The sequence below is a fragment of the Canis lupus genome, chromosome 16 (assembly GCF_048164855.1).
Source record: "Canis lupus baileyi chromosome 16, mCanLup2.hap1, whole genome shotgun sequence".
Lineage (NCBI taxonomy): Eukaryota > Metazoa > Chordata > Mammalia > Carnivora > Canidae > Canis > Canis lupus.
Genome location: NC_132853.1, coordinates 39,919,940 through 39,943,179, shown reverse-complemented (window position 1 = coordinate 39,943,179; position 23,240 = coordinate 39,919,940). Strand labels below are relative to the sequence as shown.

Genomic DNA, 23,240 nt, shown 5'->3' with positions numbered 1-23,240 from the left:
GCAGAGGTTTTAATGAGCTGTGGCTGATCTGAGTTTGATTATTTTTCTTTCGGAGGAAAAGACAATACCCTCCCACCCACGAGACAATACCGCACTGTCTGTGCCCAGTGCTCAGAGGCCCAGCTCATTTATCCCCACCCACCTAGGCCTGCGGTCCTTCTCACACTGTCCCAGCTCGGACAGGAACCCCAGGTACTGATCCCCACTGTCTACTTCCTTAGAAGAGAGGAGCCAGGAGGAGGCAGGCTGGGCGCTCTCAGGCCTCTAGAAGCTGAGAGTGCCCCTCACTCACCACAGGAACGGGTCCAAGGGTTCACAGGCAGTAATTGATGGTGCTAGGATTTGAACCTGAGCCTCAGGGACCCGGGAGCTCTACCCACCTCACTGCGCTTCAGCCTTGGACCAGGTATCCTGCTGGCTCTTCAGATCAGCCTTGCCTCCCTCTGCCACCCCTCTGGCTTTCCCCAAGCCCCGCAGCGGGGGCCAGAAGGCCAGGCTGTGCCTCCTCGTGGCACTGCCCACATGTATCACGTATCCCTGGAAGCCGGCCCCTGGGTTGATGGCAGAGCAAAGGGCTCTCCTGAGTGTTCAGCTCCCCTCTCTGTCCTCAGCATCCTGCTCTGTGAAGAGGTGTCCTCCAGGCTGCCTGCCAGGCCTCCCTATCTCCACCCTCCCAACACTCAGGCACGTAGAGCCCTGGGTCACGTCCCTCCCCGGCTCCACAGCACCTGACAAGACAAATGGAGTTAATCTGGCCCTGCTATGCAGGGACATGCCTCTCCCTGGAGAAGGCAGGGGCTTCTTGGACCGTGCTCGAGTCTTATCTGCAGAGGTTTGCCCCAACGTGTCCTGGGAGCAAGCAAAGGTTCAATGACATGTGTAGTTGGCAGGTGGTGGGATTATCAGTCAGCTCCTTGTCAGCCTCGAGCCTCCTGGCCTTTGTGAGAGTGCCAGTGCAACTGGGCTGGGGGCTGGGGAGCACTGGGTGGGGAAGGGAAGGGAGGCCGGGAGGAGAGTCCTGCTATGTCAGGGAAGTAACAGATGTAGGCTTCTTTGATCACCTTAGCTGCAACCTGACCCCCCTCTCCTGTTCTCAGCCTATCCTCATGGACCCCCAGCCCACCCATCCTCCAGAGGCCACCACTCTGCCTGGGCTCTGCAGGCTCACACATGGAGTTTGTGAGTGGGTCAGCACAGAGCAGTGATGGGGGTAGACTCCTAAACTGAGAGCCTGGGTAGGGTGTGTGGGGCAGGGGGTTGCTGGCTGCTTTGGGGTGAGGGTGGGGGGCTGGTGGCAGCAGAGAAGTCCATAGAGGGTAGATCTGGCCCCAGCTGCTCCAGCCCAGAAGGCGGAGGCCTGGTAGCTGCAGAGGGATCTGAGTTTGCTCCTCCACACGGAGTAGAGAGATGAACCTGCATTCGAAGTGTTAAAACCATGGCCCTGGGGCAAAACACCATTCATTCTGAATCATCTCTTTTGTTGCATTAAAAAAAAAGAAAGAAAAGAGAGATTCCACATCAGCCAGGCAGAGGTGTGCAGGCAGTTGTGTTTGAACACAGGATTTGGCTTCCCTTTGGGGGAGGAGACGAGGTCCCACAACACCCTCTGAGGGCTATATAAGGAGCCCCAGGCTGGGGGGTGACCGGCGCAGCGCTCTGCTTTCAGCCCAGCCTGCACCTCCACCAGCACCTCTTCTGCTTGCTGAGAGCTCACCAGCTGCCTGGCTATGAGCACCACGTTTCTGCAGACCTCTTCCTCCACCTTTGGGGGTGGCTCTACCCGGGGGGGTTCCCTCTGGGCTGGGGGAGGCGGCTTTGGTGGGGGGAGTCTCTACGGGGGTGGTGGAAGCCGCAGTATTTCAGCTTCTTCTGCTAGATTTGTTTCCTCGGGGTCAGGAGGGGGCTATGGGGGTGGCATGAGCTGTGGCTTCGGTGGGGGGGCTGGTAGTGGTTTTGGGGGTGGCTTCGGTGGAGGGTCTGGTAGTGGTTTTGGCGGAGGCTTCGGAGGTGGCCTTGGAGGTGGCTTTGGTGGGGGTTATGGCGGCGGCTTTGGTGACTACGGTGGTGGCGATGGTGGCCTCCTCTCTGGCAATGAGAAGATCACCATGCAGAACCTCAACGACCGCCTGGCCTCCTACCTGGACAAGGTGCACGCCCTGGAGGAGGCCAACGGCGACCTGGAGGTGAAGATCCGTGACTGGTACCAGAAGCAGAGCCCCAGCAGCCCGGAGCGGGACTACAGCCCCTACTTCAAGACCATTGAGGAACTCCGGGACAAGGTGAGTTCTCAAGTGTCAGAGAGAGGGGCACAGGTAGCTGGTGCCCGCACACGTCTCTAATATCAACATTCCTAATGCCTCAAGGAAACTCTTTCCTGCCCAGGCAATGACTGTTGGTGTATAGTTTGGAGAGCAGTGAATGCTTTTCAGGTGCGGATGCAGGCACACCTCCGCTCACTTTGGCAGCATGGGAGGATCCCGAGAATTTGGTCAGGACCACGGGGGTCCGAGGTGGGGGGCAGTTACACACACCCTGCAGGGCTCTGCATAAAGTGCCCCTTTGCTTCTTTTGTAAGAACGGTAAGTGTAGCCTCAGGAGCCCTGAATGCCAGGACCACCTGCCTCACCCTTTGAGGACATCTTTGGTGCCAAAAGCAGTACTGGGGCTTAGGAGACCTGCAACTCATTATGCCAGCCACTTACTCATCCTTTCAACTCACCTGGACCGGTTTCCTCAGCTGTAGAATGCCTTCCTGACCTGCCGTCCAGGTTCCTATGGCTGTGACATGTTCTGTGGGTCCATGGCTATGTCAAGGTGTGCAGGAGGCCAGTGACCAGGGGAGGCTGGTGGACTATCCCCGAGAGGGCTGTTGTCAGAGTCCACTGAACCCCACCCCAACCCCTCCCAGCCAGGCAATTCCCATGGGGGAGTCCGGGCACCCCTCCCTCCTTGGTTTTTCAGGCCCTGGAAACAGGAAGGGTGGCATGGGGGTGGATCATTTAGTGGGTACTTGAGATGAGGCTGAGCACCACCCTGGGGAGCCTACTGGCTTCTGTGGCTGGTGTCAGTGGGGAAGTTGTCAGCGAGGGGTCTGACTCAGGGCGCAGGGTGGGGAGAGCATCAGGGGAGACAGAACAGGCACCAAGTCCCTGTCTCCTGCAGATCCTGGCAGCCACCATTGACAACTCCCGCGTCATCCTGGAGATCGACAACGCCAGGCTGGCAGCGGATGACTTCAGACTCAAGTGAGCTCCTGCCTCCCTCTCCCCTTCTGGATTCCCCCCTGTTTCTTGGCCTTCTCTCCCTCCTTCAGCTCCAACAGCCCAGGCCTCTTGCTCTTCCTTACTCTGGGCTCCCTCTCTCTTCCCAGATATGAGAATGAGCTGACCCTGCGCCAGGGCGTGGAGGCCGACATCAATGGCCTGCGCCGGGTGCTGGACGAGCTGACCCTGGCCAAGGCCGACCTGGAGATGCAGATCGAGGGCCTGAATGAGGAGCTGGCCTACCTGAAGAAGAACCATGAGGAGGTGAGGGCTGGCAGGGGCTGCGTGCTAGTGCCGGGAGGCAGAGTAGGGCCACTGGCACCTCCTCCTAGTTGGCTGAAGGGCTCCATGGTTCAGATACGCTCCCCCTCCACCCAAACAGGGGTTTCCATGGAGAGCAAGGAGGACCATCCTTTGGGGACCCAGACCCCTCTCCTTCTCAGACCCATAGCTAGGGCAGGTAGATAGTGTGACCTGCTGTCCTGATTGGGTTCAGGAGCTCAGACAAGGACCCTACTGTCTTGAGGTCCTCCCGTAGGACCCGGCAAGGAAGAGACGTCCTCAGAGCCAAGGGGTCTGTGTGATCAAGCCTTGTCATGTTCAGCGGGAAACAGAGGCCAGGGGTGGGTGCGCAGGAACTTGGAGGATGTATAGTGACTTGAGGGAGCCCAGACTCTCAGCTCTCTCTTCTGCCTTCTGTCCCTAAATGACCCCTGCCCACCTTGCAGGAGATGAAGGAGTTCAGCAGCCAGCTGGCAGGTCAGGTCAACGTGGAGATGGACGCAGCACCTGGCGTGGACCTGACCCGCGTGCTGGCCGAGATGAGGGAGCAGTATGAGGCCATGGCAGAGAAAAACCGGCGGGACGCCGAGGCCTGGTTCTTCAGCAAGGTGGGCCTGACTTTACAGCCCTGCCCCGGCTCCCCAGGACTCCCCAGGCTCTGTGGGCCTCACTTGTCATGTGTGTGACCTACAGACAGAGGAGCTGAACAAGGAGGTGGCCTCCAACACAGAGATGATCCAGACCAGCAAGACGGAGATCACAGACCTGAGGCGCACAATGCAGGGGCTGGAGATTGAGCTGCAGTCCCAGCTCAGCATGGTAGGGCCACCTGCCCCCAGCCCACCCCAGCCCACCCCAGTGTGGCCCAGCCTTTCCCACCGTCGAGGGCTGTTTCTCTGCACTCCGTTCGATGCCTGTCTGCATGCCCACGGCAGCTGCCTTCCTGGCCTGACCTGGTGTCTGCTGATCTATTGCTCCCTCTAGAAAGCTGGGCTGGAGAGTTCGCTGGCAGAGACGGAGTGCCGCTATGCCACGCAGCTGCAGCAGATCCAGGGGCTCATTAGCAGCCTGGAGGCCCAGCTGAGTGAGCTCCGCAGCGAGATGGAGTGCCAGAACCAGGAGTATAAGACGCTGCTGGACATCAAGACGCGGCTGGAGCAGGAGATCGCCACCTACCGCAGCCTGCTGGAGGGCCAGGATGCCAGGCAGGGGCGAGGGCGCAGTGGGGAGGAGTGAGGGAGGGGCCGGTTGGGGCTGGGGTGGAGAGTCCTCTTACTCAGACAGGAATGGGACAGCAAAAAGGAAACAGATGGGGCATTATTGTAGATCGGAATCTATCTGCTTTGGGATGGCAGGTCTAGACAGGCTTTTGGGATGTCCCAGACTCTAGAGAAGTCAGATGTGTGGGTGGTGGTGGTGGTGGTGGGCTGCTGGCGAGGATTGCTTAGCGAGCCACCAGAGGGGTGCCTCCCTTAGGGGGACCTGGGCTCATGCCTTTCTCTTACATCTGCTTCCCCTCTCTTTCAGGATGGCTGGCATTGGCACCAGAGAAGGTAAGAAGGCTTTTCCCGAGTGGGGTAGCAAGGGGAGCTGGTGAAACCACCACTCCCCCTGGATGGGGTGGAAGGAGAAAGATGCCAAACATGCCAGTGGGGAGGGGACACACTCATGCTAGGCGGTATCTCTTCCGCAGGGACCTTCTATCAGCTTCAGGAGAGTGGGGGCTGAAGATTTATTGAGAACCTTCCAGGTTGAGCAGGTTTTGTCCAGAGAATAGATTCCCCTAGGCCCCACCTTCCTGCATTTAATAGTAAGAATCACTTCCTGTTCACCTGCAGTAAAAAACCCCAACTTTCTTGCTCACTGTGGGCATAACTGTTGCTGCCACCACCCACCTCTACCGTGAATGATTCCACACCAGACCTCCTGACCACTCTCAAAGGATTGGCCAGTGGCCATTCTCAGAGATGTTGTCCAGTTCTCCCTGAGCTAAGCCAAAGTCCTACGTGCCTTGGGAAGGAGAACAGCAAGGGTCCCCCACTCTAAAAAGCATGTTCCTTCTTTCTACAGCCTCCCTGGGAGGTGGTGGTGGCAAAGTTCGCATCAACGTTGAGGAGACAGTGGACGGGAAAGTGGTTTCTTCTCGCAAGAGAGAAGTCTGAATGCCGGGTGCAAGAGAGATGTCCCTTATCATCCCACACTCCCCAGGCTGAGTGGAGGACTGGCCAGAGGGGCCAGAAGAGCAAACCCCAGTCCCTGCTTTCAGAGGGTCCACTTCTCCTTGTTGGGTGCTTGGCATGCTCCCCCCTCCAACTTTCCCCATCTGCTTTAGAGCAAGGATGGCCAAGAAGCAGCTGTCTTGTGTAACAAGCTCATTTGTACCATGTCTGTCTATGCAATAAAGAATTGCTTGGCCTTTTGCAAATATCTCATGGTAGTATGTCCACTTTTTCTTGTTGGAGGCCTCGTGGGCCTAGGACCCGCATGGTGACATCTCTTCTTATTTTGGCCTCTTCCTTGAATGGTCATAATTGATTCTTTGGGGTGTCCAGGGCACCTAGGACCAACTCAGGCTGCTCAGGTGACCTGCTGTTCTGGCTTATTCTGTCTAGTGATCGTGGAAACAGGAGATGGGGATATTCCTCAGAGAAGTTTGGTGCACCTAGCACAGTACTTGTCACATTGAACAATTATTTACTGAACGATTGACTGTATAGGTTGTATTGGTTCACCACTCGTGGTTGGCACTTTGCGAGGTGACTCCACCCTTGGGTCTTGTTTAATGCAACTGTAGATGGTCGGGATTTATGATTCTCATCTTGGAGATGAGGGAGTCAGGGAGGTGAATAACTTTGCCGGGGGCCTCATGGATGGATAGTGAACAACAGGGCTAGGACTGGGCCCCACATCTGCATGACTCAAAGTCTAGTGCTTGTTCCAGGAGCCCAGGTCCTGGCCCTTTACAGCTCATTGCCAAGACCTTCCCCCTTGTTTCTGGGCCTCCCACATGTGTCCCTAGAACCTCTCCTCTTTTCCAGTCAGGCACACCTGACCTCCAGAGTGGTTGAGCCAGGTAACATCTCTGCCACCTGCAAAGAGGAATCTTATCTACCCCATCACCCCCTGAAGCCACCACCCTCCTTCCCATAAGGCAATTAAAGTGCTCAGAGGGAAAGACAGCAACTCCAGGAAGCCCTCCCTGATTTCTCCAAGCTTAAGTCCAAAGAAACATCAATCCCTTATTGCCCTCCTTAGTCCAAACCCCACTCCTGCTCCTCAGTCTCTAGCATCTCTGCTCTTGGGCTTCTTAGAGCAGCAGCATCCACACACACTTAATTTGTTGCCTCTGGTCTGAGGCTGATTCCTCTGGGGTTCATAACCCTGGACAGAGGGCAAGGAATGAGGAAGCAGAGAACTCTGGGTGCTGTTGCTGGGCTGGGCTCTGGTGAGGACTAGGGGGAGAGGGAGAACCCGTTTCTTAGTCCTGCTGGGAAGAGGAGGTTGGAGGTGCTTCTGTTCTCCTGAGGATCAGATCATTTTGGGGGAGGATCAAGTCCTCTGAGAGGGCCCCCATGGGTTTTGCTGGGTGAAACTCCTTGCCCAGCAATCCTGGTTCGAGAGATGGCCATTCTCAGAGAGGTCCTTATTTTTTTTCTGGGGGAGACTTAATCTAGAATGTGCCTTCTTGAGTACACAATTTAAGGCCAGACTTCTCTGGGGCTGGGGGAATGAAACAGAATTTGTTAAGTGTCTGGCGCTATTCAGGGCTCTGGGCAGTGCATTCAATGGACGGCATCTCATTTTTTCTTCCAGGGGCTTTGTAAAGGTGGGGACAGTCTGCAGCATCGGTTTTCAGAGAGGAAACTGAGGCGCAGGGAAGTTCAGGAACTTGAATGAAGTCCCAAGCCAGGAAATTGTGAGGCTGAGTCTGGGACTGGTCTTTCTGATTTCAGACCCTTGATGTCATGAGGGTGATGGAAACTGGCAACACCTTTCTTAAGAGGGTGTGTGAGTCTGAAATCCCTTTCTTAACCTCCGTGGGCAGCCTGTTCAAATGTCATACAGCCATTCCTGTCAGAAAGATAATTCTCATGTCTAACCTTGGTCTCTCATGCCATGGCTTGAGATCATGTTGAAGTCCAAAGCATTAGCTGTCATGTCCCTGACATCCTGAGAGTAGCCAGGCCCCTTCCTGAGTCTCTTGGGTCCAAGGTCTGACTGTTGCTCCTGCTTCCCTGGTCTCCAGGCCTTTGTCAAGAAGTCTCAGGTCTTTGGGATCCCTGGGTGGCGCAGCGGTTTGGTGCCTACCTTTGGCCCAGGGCGCGATCCTGGAGACCCGGGATCGAGTCCCACATCGGGCTCCCGGTGCATGGAGCCTGCTTCTCCCTCTGCCTGTGTCTCTGCCTCTCTCTCTCTCTCTGTGACTATCATAAATAAAAAAATAAAAAAAAAGAAAAAAGAAAAAAAAAGAAAAGAAGTCTCAGGTCTTCAAAGCAACCCCAAAAGGGTTTTTTTTAGCCCATAGTTTGCCAAAATAACTTTCCCAAAGGTGCAGAGAGTAAAGGTGGGGCTCCCCACGCATCCAGTGGGCCTCGTCTCAGGGCCTGACCCTGGGCTGGAGAGGGAAAGCTGCTTCTGTTTCCTTGGAGTGCCCGATCTCCTGGGATTCTGGGGTCAGAGGGAGCCATCAGAGAAGTCCTTGGACTTGCCAAATCCTGTTTCCTGTTTGACCCTGGAATGAGATGCTCACACCCAGGGATTGCTGGTTCCTGATTGAGCCCTTTAAATAGTCTTTGGGCAGAGATGGCCCGCCTTCTGCTTGCCCCTGGGCTGAAGTTGGGCTTGGTTGCCAGCCAATCAGGGAGGAAGGCAGCAGGCCTCCCTTCATCCCTTGAGAGGCTAGCTTTGGGACCAGGGATTAGGGCCTTGGGCTAATCTTGGGCGAGGCAAGGCTTCTCAGAGTTGCATGGGGCGTGCCATCCCATCTCCCTGAGGGACGGTCTCAAGGTTCTCTCTTGAGTTGATCTATATCTTAGTATCTCAAGAGGGGAACCTGGCCTGTGAGATGGGTGACAGCAGAGGTTGTGTCTCCTTGCACTGCTGAGCCCTCAATGTGGGAGCTACATAAATATTTGTTGAATTAATGCATGATCTTACTCTTCCTCTGCCTTTTCCTGCCTTCTACATGGCTCCAGACATTCACTAGTATCTTGGGTGAGTGTGTACTTGATGACCACTTGTTTCTCAATGGGCAGCTGGCAGCTTCTCCTGTGAGATTCGCAGCTGGGATGACCCCATTGGATGCTATTCTTGGTTGCCATCCCCTCTTCACCTAAAGCCAGCAAAGTATCCCTGAAATGACTTCTGAGGCATTTGACAGCTTCCCTCTGCCAGGAATAGTATTTGGAGGTACTTAAAGACCTTTTCCCCAGGAAATGTAAAACTGAATTGGGGAAATAAGATAGGAATGCCACCAACTGTCACTTGTCTGGTCCTTGTGGACACCATGCTGGCTGTAGGGACCAGAGAGGGAAGCAGAGCAAACTGGCACAGAATGGAGGCCCAGGACAGGTCATGACACAAGGATGAGCTTGAATTTCCTCATTTGTAAAAGGGATGGCATAGCAACCTTCTGCCTGCCAAATTTTCTCATGCGTCAGGCGCCTCTCAAATGCGAACTCATCTAATGCCTGGTTTTCAGTTGTGGTCACCAAACCACTGAAAGGTTGAGTAACTTTCCCAAGGTTATACAGCCAGTCAATGGCAGATATGGGGTTGAAACACAGTTGCACCTAATTCAAAGCCTTTGCCAACCTCATTGGTTTTCTGAGAAGACTGAGTGGCCATGAAAGGGATTTTAGAAAGCTAGGTACTACAGCCATATAAGGACCTGGGGCATTGACCCTGGGACTGATCTCTCTGATTTCAGACTCTTAATTTTCCCTTGATGTCATGAGCGTGGTAGAAACTGACAACACCTTTCTTAAGAGGGTGTGTTAATCTGAAATCCTTTTTTTTTTTTTTTTTGGTATATTTTTTTATTGGAGTTCGATTTGCCAACATATGAAATCCCTTTCTTAACCTCTGTCCGAAGCAACTTTCTGCCTGTCAAGTCTGGAGAAGGCTCCTGAATACTGCTACGTGAAACAAGTGACTCTGAGGGCAAGGGGGCTGACCAGATGGCCCAGGTTCACTGCCTGGGGAAGGTCTGCTTTTCCTGAGATGCTCCTTCCCCATCTGAGAGCCTCAAGATGTTTTCTAGGGGGTGCTCAGCCATCCTGGGCTCCAGGCCCTGTATGGTCTAGGGAAAGAGAGAAGAAGGAAAGAGCCTGATCCGAGAGCCAAGCGAGGATCCCCAAATTAGGAGCTGTGGCACAGGATTTAAGCCTCTGTGCACATGAACAATCTGGCAACACTGTGCAAATCCTTGAGAATCAGAGACTCAGAAAGGCATTTCACTGAAGGAAACTTAGAAGTCATGTAACATAAGGTCCATGAGTTTGTGGGGAGCTGGAAAGCCACGAATTTCTTTTTGCCTCCATTGCCTTGGGCCTTGGCATTCTGAGTCTCATGTTTGCCACGTGTGAAATGAGGACTTTGGATGGGAAAATTCCTATGACGACTCTGGCTTTGACATTCTGCATTGAGCACCTCACAAACCCCCGAGTTTTGGGGCCCACACCAGGACAGACAGCAGATAGGTTGACCTGTCAGGCCGTCAGCTGCACAGGCCCAGCAGCTGTGGGAACCAGGACCATCTGCCCACTGGGCCTGCAGTGATAGGGAGCCTGGGAGTGCACAGGGCAACTGAGGACGCCCATGCTTGGGCGGGGTGGCCGTGATGACGGCCTGAAGGGGCTTTAGTGGGTAGTAGCAAAGAGCACAGACCCTGGAGCTGGAGGTTGGAAGCTTGGGCAACGAATTCAACCTTTCTAGGCCTCTGTGTCCCCAAGTGCATGACAAAAACAGTAGAGTGTTTAACAGAGAGTTCAAGAAATGTTAGCTAGTGTTATTTTATTATCTTTAAGGAATCCAGAATGGAACGCTAAGGGATTATATACTGAGTTCACGGCATGAGTCGGGGTAGAGAGAGCCAGGGACGAGGTTTAAATCTTGAGTTCATGGTGATCTTGAACAAGTAACACGGGCTCCCTGGGCTTCAGCTATCTCATCTACAAAATGGGGCCAAGAAAAACCCTCTCCCGTTGTTGTGCGGACTCAGTGACAGTGTGTGAAGCATAGCCTTGTTTTCAGGGTGGTGGGGGTGGGGGTTGAGGGGGGCTGTTCACAAATGGAGCTTTCCCTCCCCTTACTGAAATCAGTGTGGTTTTGTCAGAAAGCAAAGAAGGAAGCTGAAGACCGTGAGCAGGAGTGCCTCAGCCCCGGCACTCCATCCTGCCTCATCAGGAGGAGCAGGGCCGAGAGAGGCGAAACTGGGGCTCCAGGATGGGTCTCTGTCCAGCTTCCTCCGGGAGGGCCTTGGGGTTCATCATGGGTCAGAGGAAGGCATTCCTGTGTCAAGGCACCATAAGTATCTGCCTGGGAGGGGAGTGGCGGGGAGGGGCTGTGCCCTGACCCTGCAAGGGGAGGCATGTCACGGCCACCCTGTGTTTGTACTACAGGGACTTTGGAGGATCTGTGGCATTGTTCCTCTATGAGGCGTTGGCCTGAACCTACTGTTAGCCCTTGGAGGGAGGATCATCACTCCAGGCCTGGCAGGTTCTATTAATCACCTTCTTGTCAGTTTTGATCCTCTACTGAGAGAGAGAAGAGAGCCTAAGAGCTCCTGCTTTGGCTGAATCACACAGCTTTTCAGAGAGCAGGCGAGAATGCTGAGCTATTAGTTTGGGGCAGGAGGGCTGGGCAGGGTCAGAGGTCAGCCTGAACCCCTGGCTGCCCCGTGAGACCCCAAACACGCCCTGGCTCTCTCCCTAGTGTTGACACCCGCTGGGTGAAGCACAGGTCCGCTTCCCTACCCAAAGAAAACAAAGAGCAGGATAACCCTGACTCAGAGCCCTCTTTTCTGGCTTGCTGAATCAGCGAAGGGGTTTTTAGGATAACCTGGAGCCTGGGTTACCCCACCCTAGCCCTTAGCCTGGTCCAGACGCCATGGCTGTTGTAGGCCAGCAGGCTTTCCCTTAGAGGCCACCCATGGTAACCCTGGCCCCCTCGGCGAGTGGGTTGCATCCTCCTATATGGCCTCTTGATCAAATGCTCACAAGCTGAGACAGATGTCCTGTGATCAGGGTTCTAGAAAGAGCCCTGTTAGGCATTATATAAGACTTCCTTTCCAGGGGCACCTGCCTTCAGCTCAGAGTGTGGTCTGGGGTTTTGGGATCGAGTCCAGCATCAGAGTCCCTTTGGAGCGATGCTTCTCCCTCTGCCTGTGTCTCTGCGTCTCTCTGTGTGTCTCTCATGAATAAATAAAAAAAAAAAATCTAAAAAAAAAAAAAAAGACTTTCTTTCTGGATTTGACTCTGCCTCTAAGGCAGCTGGTATGATGGTATGATTGAATACAGAGGTCAGACTGATCCAGGGCTTCTCAACCTCGACACACACTATTGACCTTTTGGGCTAGAGGATTCTTTGTTATGGGGGCTGTCCTCTGCATTGTAGGATATTTAGCAGCATCCCTGGTAATTGTGCTCTAGATACTAGTAGAATCCCCGTGTTTGGACGACTGAAATGTCTGCGGACATTGTCAAATGTTCTCCAGGGAGCAAAAAGAGCCCCTCGCTGAGATCTCTGAATTAACTGATGGGGACAGAAGTGGGATTGTGGTCTCATTAGGTGCATAGGGTGTGGGTAATTGACTGGGAAAAGGTATGGGGAGCTTTATGGAGCGCTGAAAATGGTCCGGGTGAAGGGTACACAGGTGAACACATGCTTGAAGCTTCCTACGTAGGTAAAAATGTGTTAAGCTAGACACTAATGGTTTGTGCAATCTACTGTATGAATTATATACCTAAAAAAGGAGCCTTTGTATCAGATAGAACCAGACTTGGGTTTTTCAGTCCTGACTACCCTTAAAGTCTCGACTTCCCATGTGTAAAATGGGGCGGCTAGTAGGATCTACATTAGTCCTGGAGCTTTTTTTCCCCCCAGCCTAAATACCTTCAAGGTAGTCGATCCTCTAGGACCAAGCAAAGTTCGTCGTCATAGTCGCTGGGAGCACTGGAGTAGGTGAAATGCTAATAAGGATGCAGAACATTCTAGTCCGAAGTTTTAGAAATAGAAAGAAGGGAGCTGAGAGCTGCGGTGACTTTGTAAAGCACAGGGCTACCTTGCAGCTCCGTCCCCATTCTAGTGCAGGGTGGAGCTGAGAGCCTGTGGAGTGAGCTCCCTAAGTGCAGACGTGAAATGGAATTCAGCTGTCAAAAGGGTAGTCTCAGGCAGAGCACTGTTCCCTCTGAATCATCCCTTTTGTTAAGGATTTAAAAAAAAAAAGCCACCCCCAAAGGCACAACCCACCTTGGAGAGCAGAGGTAACTGGGCTTGTGGGAAACAGAAGTGCAGTTGGCACCAGTCAGAGGGTGGGGAAGGGAGGAGAGAAGATGGGGCAATTGTCCAACCTTGTGGAGGGCAGTATAAAAGGCTCCCACTCTGGGGAAGAGCCACAGTCTTCGGCCCAGGCCAAGCCCAGCTCCCGTCCACACCTGCTCCTCATCTTGCTCTCACCATGAGCTGTCGCCTGCAGGGCTCCTCTGCCAGCTATGGAGGTGGTTTCGGGGGTGGCTCTTGTCAGCTGGGAGGAGGCCGCAGTATCTCTACTTGCTCAACCCGCTTTGTCTCTGGGGGATCAGCTGGGGGATACGGGGGTGGCATGAGCTGCGGCTTCGGTGGGGGTGCTGGTAGTGGTTTTGGGGGTGGCTTCGGTGGAGGGGCTGGTAGTGGTTTCGGCGGAGGCTTCGGAGGTGGCTTCGGAGGTGGCTTCGGAGGTGGCTTTGGTGGGGGTTTTGGCGGCGGCTTTGGTGACTACGGTGGTGGCGATGGCGGCCTCCTCTCTGGCAATGAGAAGATCACCATGCAGAACCTCAACGACCGCCTGGCCTCCTACCTGGACAAGGTGCGCGCCCTGGAGGAGGCCAACACCGAGCTGGAGGTGAAGATCCGAGACTGGCACCTGAAGCAGAGCCCCAGCAGCCCGGAGCGGGACTACAGCCCCTACTACAAGACCATCGAGGAGCTCCGGGACAAGGTGAGCCCTTGGATGTTGGCGAGCTTTCTTCCAAGCTGGGCAGAGCTGCAGAGGCCAGGGAACACGGTATCCCACAGGACCAGAGGACATTGTGTGGTGGGATCCTCACCTCGCCTGTGGAGGAAAATTCTAGTCTTTTACTACTGAGAGTCTCTACTCCTGATAAGCTTTCTTATGCCACCGCTCCCCAAATGCGTTCTTTCCCATTGTCCATTTTTACTGCTGTTATTACTCATATCAACATTTTTACTGCTTTCCAAACAGTTATGTTATTAACAACTTGATCCCTATAATTCCAACCCACTGAGCGGTTTGGAAACCATGACTAAAATCGTCAGAGAAAGGGATATGTGTTCACTCATTGGTCTGGGAATATTAGTTGCTTTTGTAGGGGCCCCATTCACACTGTTATTCTCAAGTGGCTGTGAGGTGTGGGAGGTGGAGGCAGAGGCTTAGGCTGGGTTAAGCGGAGCTGAGATTCCTTCATCACGGCTTGTCTGTCACACTGGGGTCCCAGCTTGTTGGAACGGAAATCCACCTGCCTGGGCTGGGTCCCAGCTATGTGTGGTAGATTTTAACCGCTTCAGAATATGAGAGTTTAGACAAGAAATTCAAATGGATGGGAATATGTATTGGCTCTTCCTTCTGCTCAGCCCGGAGGCCAGCTCCAGTGAGCCTCCTATGAGCTGTGTGGACCCAGGCTGACCCCTCACCCCCACCTTAAGGAATAGGCTGTCATGATGATAAACTAGAGAGATGGCTAGTCTGAGGCTTTCAAGACATGACTAACCAAAGATACCCTGGGCAGGGTCATTCCTCTGAAATGTACATTCCCACCTTCCCCATCACGGCCGGACACAGAATGCCCGAGTGACAGAGCCCGAGGAAGGACCTGCCCCGCCCCTCACTTTACCAGGGCCCAGAGAGAAGGGCCTTATCCCAGCTCACAGGGACAGGTGCTGAGGCAGTTTTGGACAACAGTCTTGCCTGTGTTTTCTCTTCCTCCTCCCCAAGCTTGTGGACCCTCCAGTACCCACCTTCTGTATTTTGCAGATCCTGGCGGCCACCATCGACAATAACCGGGTCATTCTGGAGATTGACAACGCCAGGCTGGCGGCAGACGACTTCAGGCTCAAGTGAGTTCATTTTCCTCGCTGGCCTTTTCAAACTCTTTTATTTGAGACAAATGCTCGTCTCAATGGTGAAATCGGAGCATCCTGGGAGTGAAGGTCTTGGAGAAGTAGTGGAGTCCAGTGCAGAAGTAGGGGAGTGTCTAATATAATTTCTGTGTTGCTTTTCCAATTAAAAAATATTCTTTAGGTATGAGAACGAGCTGACCCTGCGCCAGAGCGTGGAGGCCGACATCAATGGCCTGCGCCGGGTGCTGGACGAGCTGACCCTGTCCAAGACCGATCTGGAGATGCAAATTGAGAGCCTGAATGAGGAGCTAGCCTACCTGAAGAAGAACCATGAGGAGGTGAGGGCTGGCAGGGGCCTTCCATGGCTGAAACGCTTCCAGTGATAAAGGGGAGCAGCCAGATTTAGCTCTCTGCTGTGGGACCTGGAAGCGCTTCTCAGCACATGCTGGTAGCCCTCAGAGCCAAGAAGAGGGGGGATGAGGAGCTTCACACATCTCCTACTTCCATCCCTATAGGAGATGAAGGAGTTCAGCAACCAGATGGTAGGCCAGGTCAACGTGGAGATGGATGCCACCCCGGGCATTGACCTGACCCGTGTGCTGGCAGAGATGAGGGAGCAGTACGAGGCCATGGCGGAGAAGAACCGACGGGACGCCGAGGAATGGTTCCACAGCAAGGTACCCCGCCTTCTTACTTTGTGGAGCTGGGGGATGCCGGGGCGTCCCATTGGGCTCCTCTCTAACCTTCTTCCTGCTCTAATTTCAGAGTGCAGAGCTGAACAAGGAAGTGTCTACTAACACTGCCATGATTCAGACCAGCAAGACAGAGATCACGGAGCTCAGGCGTACGCTCCAGGGCCTGGAGATCGAGCTGCAGTCCCAGCTCAGCATGGTACACCTGCTGCCCCCTGCCCAGTGGCTGCCACCTCTTGCCCTCTCTGCCTGGCCTGGCTCCCCTCATCACTTCTTTGTTGTCCCACCAGAAAGCCGGGCTGGAGAGCACGCTGGCGGATACGGAGTGCCGCTATGCACTGCAGCTGCAGCAAATCCAGGGGCTCATTAGCAGCATCGAGGCCCAGCTGAGTGAGCTGCGCAGTGAGATGGAGTGCCAGAACCAGGAGTACAAGATGCTGCTGGACATCAAGACGCGGCTGGAGCAGGAGATCGCCACCTACCGCAGCCTGCTGGAGGGCCAGGATGCCAGGTAGGTCCTCTCAAGTCTCTCTCGGGAAGGTGACCACAGGATCCCTGGACATCCAAGCTGGCAGGGCCTTAGGTCCTCATGGCCTGCATGAAAGGGAACCTTCTGAACTTCAATGGATTGGATGAAGATCCAGGACCAAAACTCCCTGTTTTCTAGAATCAGTGGGGGCATTTCCTCAGCAGGCTGCGGGGCAGTACCTTTAAACTTTCTAGTTTGGGCCTTTGGATTAGACTGGCAGGAGTAGGGGCTATGCACAGAACATCACATATTGGAGAATTTTTACCTTGGGTTCAGGGCAGCTGAACAAAGCTATAAATGTGGTGATTTAACTGCCTTCAGACCATTTGCAGGGATCAGGCGATCCTTGTGAGCTCAGGGTGAATGCTGGGGGGTGGTAGTGGTACCAAATAGACCCGAAAGAGGACTAAACTTCTGGCAAATGTCCTGGATTTGGGGCCAGTAATATCTCCTCCTGAGGCTTCACAGTCAGACAGACAGCAGGAAGGCCTGGTGGGCAACAGCTGCTGCCCCTTGGGCTGGGGGCTCAGTTTGTCAATAAAAGCCCAGCTCAGGGGCTCTGAATGATCTGAGTCACTCCATCTGAGGACAGGTGAGCAGCTGTCTTCAGGTGCCTTTTGCTCATGTGACCTTTCTTCTTTCTCCCAGGATGGCTGGCTTAACTTCCTCAGGAGGTAAGGAAACAACCCTGGAGGGGGAGAGGAGAGTCCGGCACCTGTTCACTGCCCTAGGGGGCTATGGTGGAGGTGGTCATTTGCTCCTCTGTTTTCTTTTCAAAATAGCTGGCTCTGCCCCATAGAGCCACGGGGATACTTTGGAGAGAGCCAGTTTTGGGAATAGTAACATGAGAGTCCCTACCAACTAACTTCTAACCTGACCCATGGAGGGGCTTAGGGCCTTTCTGGGAGTGGGATGTCTGACATGCTGAGGTGGGTCTTCTCCAGCCTGAGCATCTCTTGCTCCCTCTATTTCTCAGGAAGCACCAGCGTCTCCATCACCACCACCTCTTCCAGCCGTACTTCAGACACCCGCAGGCCTTAGATCCACCGGGCTTCCTCTCCCTCTGTCCTCAGCATCCAGGGGAGAGAGCTGATGGGTCCCTGTAGGAGAGAAGGAGAGACCACAGGATGCTCAGTCACTCCTGCTCTAGGCCCCCCTGCCTTGCACTATCCAGAGGGCAGGCCTTCATGCTTCTCTCCTGGTGTGCTTCCTCTTCTCCTTCACCTGGCTACTCTGATTTCTCAGCTTCTCTACTAAAGAGAAAAGTTAATCCAATAAAGTTTCCTGCCTTTTTGCAAATGTATTTTTGATTCTGGCCTGGTTTCTGAGGGTAGCACCTGCCAAGGTCCTGATTTGGGGCGGTGGGTGAATGGGTGCTGTTGGGCCATGAGACTCACCCTGACGAGGTCTGGCCCAGGGAGCTCCCAGCTGGGAAGGACACAAGTCACCTGGACCAACCATCAGGACACAAACATGGGGGAGATGGGTTTCTCATGGATGATGGTGTTCAACAAACATGGACAAATGGGGCAAACTGGAGACATGGGGGGGGGGCATATGAGCCAGCTCAGCACCCTGTAGGATATAAGGCAGCAATGGGGTTCTAGGAGAGTCAGGTGATGGGGAGATGCAGGGGGCATCTGGGGCAGGCTTCAAAGGGCCAGTGCAGGGCTGACAATTAGCCCAACTTGCTGCCTTCCTGTTTTCTGCAGAGCCCTTGAATTTGTTTCCAGATTATTTGTTTGAGAGAGAGAGAAAGAGGAGAGAGAGAGAGAGAGAGAGAGAGAGAGAGGGAGAGAGAGAGAATATGAGTGAGGGGAAGAACAGAGGGAGAGGGAGAAGCAGGCTCCTTGTTGAGCAGAGAGCTCCCACATGGGGCTTGATCCCAGGACCCCAGGATCTTGACCTGAGCCGAAGGCAGATCCTTAACCGACTGAGCCACCCAGGTGCCCTAGAGCCTTTCCTTTTAAGCTGGTGGACATCCAGACCTACACTTCCTCCCAACCCCCTGGACAGCCCCAAGGTCCTGTCATTCCAGCTCACTCAATGAATCAGCTGCATGACTTGATGAGTGGCCTTAATTTGGGCTGACCTTCCTTCCCAATTCCCCTCTGCACCCCTGTGCCCCCTGACTCTCTCGATGTCCCAGCTCAGACTTGCAGCTGAGCTCCTCTTGCTTGGCTCCCTCCTTACATGGAGGCTGGTCCTCTGGATTCTGGCACAGGTACACTTCTCTTTCTCCTTTTCACTTTCCCCTTGGCCCATCTGGGTCATATCTGTAGTCACAATTGCCAAAACATGCTGATGACACTCCAGTGAGGCTCCTCTCCTATTGCCAGACTCTCATGCCCAACTGCACTGGTCATTGCCTCCTCAAAACTGCTTGTTGGAAGGAGCACCCCTCATTCCACCAGCTTTTCCTCGTGCCTCACCCCAGAGGACCTGGAAACCCAAGCCAGGAGCCCAACGAGTCACCTTGGCCTCCTCTCTCCCTCCCAAGCCCATCCTGCGGATGCTGTTAGCTATAATGTCCTCACAGCCTTCTTGGCCTCCCTGCCTCCAGTTTGAGCTTCCCCTGCCTGCATCCTTGCTCCACAGTCCAGTGGGGATGATTGCTGGAAATGGAAAGTCTTCCTCTTGGCTTAGTGATACTTCCATTGCTACCCCTGGCCACTGAGGAAAACACCGATGCCTCCCTGGCAGAGAGACCACCTTCCTGCCTCTCTCCAACCCTGAATTCTTTTTTAAAAAGATTTTATTTAAATTAAATGAATTAACATTAATGTATTATTGGTTTCAGAGGTAGAGGTCAGTGACTCATCAGTCTTATATAACACCCAGTGCTCATTACATTATGTGCCCTCCTTAATGCCCATCACCCAGTTACCCCAACCTTCCACCCCCCTCCCCTTCGGCAATCCTGTTTCCTATGATTAAGAGTTTCTTAGGGTTTGCATCCCTTTCTGATTTTGTCTTGTTTTATTTTTCTCTCCCTTCCCCTATGACCCTCTGTTTCCTTTCTTAAATTCCACATATGCGTGAGATTGTATGATACTCGTCTTTCTCTGATTGACTTATTTTGCTCAGCATAATATCCTCTAGTTCCATCCACATCATTGCAAACAGCAAGATTTCATTTGATGGCTGAGTAGTAGTCCACTGTGTGGTGTCTGTGTCTGTGTATCACATCTTCTTTATCCATTCATCTGTCGATGAACATCTGGGCTCTTTCCTTAACTTGGCTATTGTGGACATTGCTGCTATAAACGTTGGGGTGTAGGTGCCTCTTCAGGTCACTACATTTGTATATTTGGGGTAAATACCTAGCAGTGCAATTGCTAGGTTGTAGGGTAGCTCTGTTTTCAACTTTTTGAGGAACTTCCATATTGTTTTCCAGAGTGGCTGCACCAGCTTGCATTCCTGCCAACAGCGTAAGAGGGGTCTCCTTTCTCTGCATCCTCGCCAACATCTGTCATTTCCTAATTTGTTAATTTTAGCCATTCTGACTGGTGTCAGATGGTATCTCATTGTGGTGTTGATTTGTATTTCTCTGATGCCATGTGATGTTGAGCATTTTTTTCATTGGTTTGTTGGCCATTTGTATGTCTTCTTTTTTAAAAAAGATTTAAAAAATTTATTTGAGAGAGAGAGACAGAGAAAGCAACAGAGAGCATGAGCAGGAAGGAGAGGGAGAAGCAGACTCTTTGCTGAGCAGGGAGCCCAGTGTGGACTTGAGCCTCAGACGCTGGGATCATGACCTGAGCCAAAGGTAGATGCTCAACCCACTGAACCACTCTGGTGCTCCTGTATGTCTTCTTTGGAGAAATGTCTGTTCATGTCTTCTGCCCATTTTTTGACTGGATCATTTGTTTTTTGGGTGTTAACTTTGATAAGTTTTTTTTAAATAAAGATTTTATTGATTTATTCATGAGAGAGACGCAAAGAGAGAGGCAGAGACATAGGCAGAGGGAGAAGCAGGCTCCACGCAAGGGAGCCCGATGTGGGAATCGATCCCGGGACTCCAGGATCACGCTTGGGCCGAAGGCAGGTGCCCCAACTGCTGAGCCACCCAGGTGTCCCAAGTTTGATAAGTTCTTTATAGATTTTGGATACCTGCCCTTTATCTGATACATCATTTGCAAATATCTTCTCCCATTCTGTGGGTTGCATTTTGGTTTTGTTGACTGTTTCCTTTGCTGTGCAGAAGCTTTTTATCTTTTTTTTTTTTTTCAGAAGCTTTTTATCTTGATGAAGTCCCAATAGTTCATTTTTGCCTTTGTTTTCCTGGCCTTTGGAGACGTGTCTAGCGAGAAGTTGCTGTGGCCGAGGTCACAGAGGTTGCTGCCTGTGTTCTCCTCTAGGATTTTGATGGACTCCTGTCTCACTTTTAGGTCTTTCACCAACCCTGAATTTTATAATAGCCTCCTCTCACACCCTGGGGTCCTGCCACTGCAAACAGCTCTCGGTGACCCAGCCCTGTGGCTGAGAACCTCAGGCTCGTATTCAATGAGTGACCGCAGTGTGATGTGCCCTTCCTCCCCTCTTTCTCTCTGCACTTGCAACATTTTGTTGTGGGAGACTACCAGGTTTTTATTCAACCTTCAGGCTGAGATGAACACCCCCTTCTCTGTGGCCCCTGGATAGTGCGGGGTGTGTTCAGGTGTGTGCAGGTCCATACCTGCACAGTGTTGACCATATGCTTGGAGGGGAGGGGCTGTCTTTGTGTGTCAGGGCCAGCCTGCTGCCGGGGCTCCGTCCTGCTTACTGGAGGGACAGGTGGATGGATGACTGGGCAGTGTCTGTCAAATGCCATCTAGTTTCTGTCATGGGGTTTAGGCTGGAACATAGATGGGCTCTCTGCCCCCTCCTTATTTTCCCTCTCTTCCCCTCCCCAGACCCTTGCATAGTTTATTTCCCTCATTATCTGTCTTCCTCCTCCTCCTCCAATCCCCAGCCTGCTGCTGGCTCAGGGTGGTGGGCTTAGTCCCACAGGGATCACTCAGACATGGCCCACCCAGCTGACGAAGCCAGGTGGTTCCAGATGTCTCTCCCATGTGGTAGACCAGGTGGGGCTGGGTTCTAGCTCACATGTCCAGAACCATGCTAGGAACTGAGGCACCAGAGAGAAACAGGACCTGGCCTCCCCTCCCTAAAACTTTGTACCTGTCTATGACTCGGTTTGGTCAGTAGTTGTTTATTGAGTGCCTGCTGTGTGACAGGCACTGTATGGGGGCCTGGACAGAAGGGCAAAAGGTGGTGTCTGTCTTCAAGGAGTCCATGGACTGATTACCCTATAGAGGGAGGAGGCACCCCCAACAATAAGCGATTGCAACCTTTGAAGCTCAGCTCATGCTACACCTTCTCTGGTCATCCCTCACCACTCCCAGCATTCTCCATCTGTTGCCAAGGTCTCCAGTGTCCCCCGCATCCCTATATATTGATGACCATCACAACAATTATTGGAGAGCAGGGATTAGGGCCACAGGCTCTGGAGCAACAGCCCCCTTCTGCGTGTCCCGGCTCTGCCACATGCTTTGTTCATAACCCTGGCCAAGAGACTTATTTTGTGAACTCGCTTTCCTCACCCACCCAATGCTACCTCCCTTGGAGGATATGAAAGTCAGGTGGTGAGGGCAGTCTCCGGCACATAGTAAGTGCTCAGTAAACGAGAGCTTTCCGACTCTCTTCCCTAACTGTGAGTTCTTTCAGAGCAGGCACAGTTTTGTAGTCCTCCTCATCCATACCCCGAATATTCTAGGAGCCCAATAAACGTGCTGGATGGAGGATGAGAGAGCAGATAGAGATGAGTTGTGGGGATGAAAGAGGTAAGGAAGCACATTCCACTGAGAGTGCCAAGAGAAGGGGTGTCCCCAGGCTGAGGGAGGGGCCAGGGCCAGAGGAGCTCCTCAAAGCTGAAACTTGTAGCTGGTCCAAGGGTCCCTGGGATCCATCCATATCCCAGGCTGGCTGGGTCGGGAGCAGCCCCTCCCCATGAGACCCAGGCCAAGGCTCTTTAGGGGGCAGCCCCTTCCTTTCCTGAGCTTGTGTTGACGAGCCTGGTGGGGTTTGAGGTGAGTGGTCCATGGGGAGCAGTGAGCTAACCCCTGGGCCTGGTGGGGGCTCTGGCCTGGGGTCCTTTCACCCAGCCCGGGGATGATGCTGAGAAGCTGGACTCCATATAAGCACCTCTGTGGCCCTATTGGGAGTCTCCAGGAAGCCCAGGAGGGGCTCTGCAAGCCAACCAGGAGCCTTCCAGAACTGGAAGCATATGGTCACCTCAGTGACGCTGTCTGAGGGGTGGGACTTTTCACCTGGGATTCAATTTCCTCCCCTGCCATCTGTAGGGGGTGGCCATGTGAGGGAGGGCAGCTTTATCAGGACTGCTGGGTCCCTATTTCCTTCCCCTGTTGGCTAGGTGCCCATGTCCACCCCAGGCTCACACCCCAGCTTCCCAGGGCTGCAGCTATGAGCCTCTGGCTAGTCTCTATGTTGTGATGGCCACTGAGGACATGTGAAGGCAAGAAATGCCAACACAGAAGGGATGAAAATAAAGGGGGAAAGGAACAATGTGTCTAGCACTTGACTCTTTACAGAGCTCCCTTTCCTTCTTTATTTCATCTTGATAACAAGTCCATGAGTTGGCACCATTGTGCTCATTTTACACATCTGAAGACTGAGGCCCAGACTGGTGAAGTGGGCTGCCTACCATGAGAGCGGGGATCCATGTTCCAAGGTGCTTTCCAAGACTGTGGTCGGCCTTCTGTCAAAGGTAAACGTTCATGGATGCCTGGATGGCTCAGCGGTTGAGCGTCTGCCTTTGGCTTGGGGTTGTGACCCCGAGGTCCTGGGATCAAGTCCTGCATCGGGATCCCCGCAGGGAGCCTGCTTCTCCCTCTGCCTGTGTCTCTGCCTCTCTCTGTGTGTCTCTCATGAATAGATAAATAAAATCTTTTAAAAAACAAACAAAACAAAAAAACCCAAAACAAAATCAAGTGTTCAGCCCTGGGAATCTAGGGAAAGAAATGAGGCTCTTTCCTAAGCCCCAGTGCTTAGGGTTGGGGCTATTCCTGGGAATGTTCTGTGCTGTCCCAGTGCCGCAGAGCTAGTCAGACTCGGGAGGCAAGCGCCTCCACATGG

General features: G+C 53.2%; 2 protein-coding genes across 2 annotated transcripts; both read left to right on the top strand.

Moving 5' to 3' along the window:
* The first annotated feature begins 1,609 nt into the window (after positions 1 to 1,609).
* KRT15 (keratin 15) lies at positions 1,610 to 5,972 on the top strand. The gene is made up of 8 exons (XM_072780511.1): positions 1,610 to 2,279; positions 3,163 to 3,245; positions 3,371 to 3,527; positions 3,992 to 4,153; positions 4,239 to 4,364; positions 4,530 to 4,750; positions 5,073 to 5,098; positions 5,616 to 5,972. The coding sequence occupies exons 1-8, from the start codon at positions 1,728 to 1,730 to the stop codon at positions 5,705 to 5,707; spliced, it is 1,419 nt and encodes a 472-aa protein (XP_072636612.1). The 5' UTR covers positions 1,610 to 1,727; the 3' UTR covers positions 5,708 to 5,972.
* Positions 5,973 to 13,046: 7,074 nt separating this feature from the next.
* Positions 13,047 to 17,406, top strand: KRT13 (keratin 13). Its single transcript, XM_072782230.1, has 8 exons — positions 13,047 to 13,743; positions 14,797 to 14,879; positions 15,064 to 15,220; positions 15,398 to 15,559; positions 15,648 to 15,773; positions 15,865 to 16,085; positions 16,752 to 16,777; positions 17,080 to 17,406. Exons 1-8 carry the CDS (start codon positions 13,225 to 13,227, stop codon positions 17,142 to 17,144), a joined length of 1,359 nt encoding a protein of 452 aa, XP_072638331.1. The 5' UTR covers positions 13,047 to 13,224; the 3' UTR covers positions 17,145 to 17,406.
* The last annotated feature ends 5,834 nt before the right edge of the window (positions 17,407 to 23,240 follow it).

Coding starts and splice junctions, on each gene's coding strand:
- KRT15 (XM_072780511.1), top strand. CDS start 1,728: ATGAGCACCACGTTTCTGCAGACCTCTTCCTCCACCTTTGGGGGTGGC. Junction 4,751..5,072: donor CTGGAGGGCCAGGATGCCAG/GCAGGGGCGAGG, acceptor CCTCTCTTTCAG/GATGGCTGGCATTGGCACCA. Junction 5,099..5,615: donor TGGCATTGGCACCAGAGAAG/GTAAGAAGGCTT, acceptor TTCTTTCTACAG/CCTCCCTGGGAGGTGGTGGT.
- KRT13 (XM_072782230.1), top strand. CDS start 13,225: ATGAGCTGTCGCCTGCAGGGCTCCTCTGCCAGCTATGGAGGTGGTTTC. Junction 14,880..15,063: donor GCAGACGACTTCAGGCTCAA/GTGAGTTCATTT, acceptor AATATTCTTTAG/GTATGAGAACGAGCTGACCC. Junction 15,560..15,647: donor AGGAATGGTTCCACAGCAAG/GTACCCCGCCTT, acceptor CTCTAATTTCAG/AGTGCAGAGCTGAACAAGGA.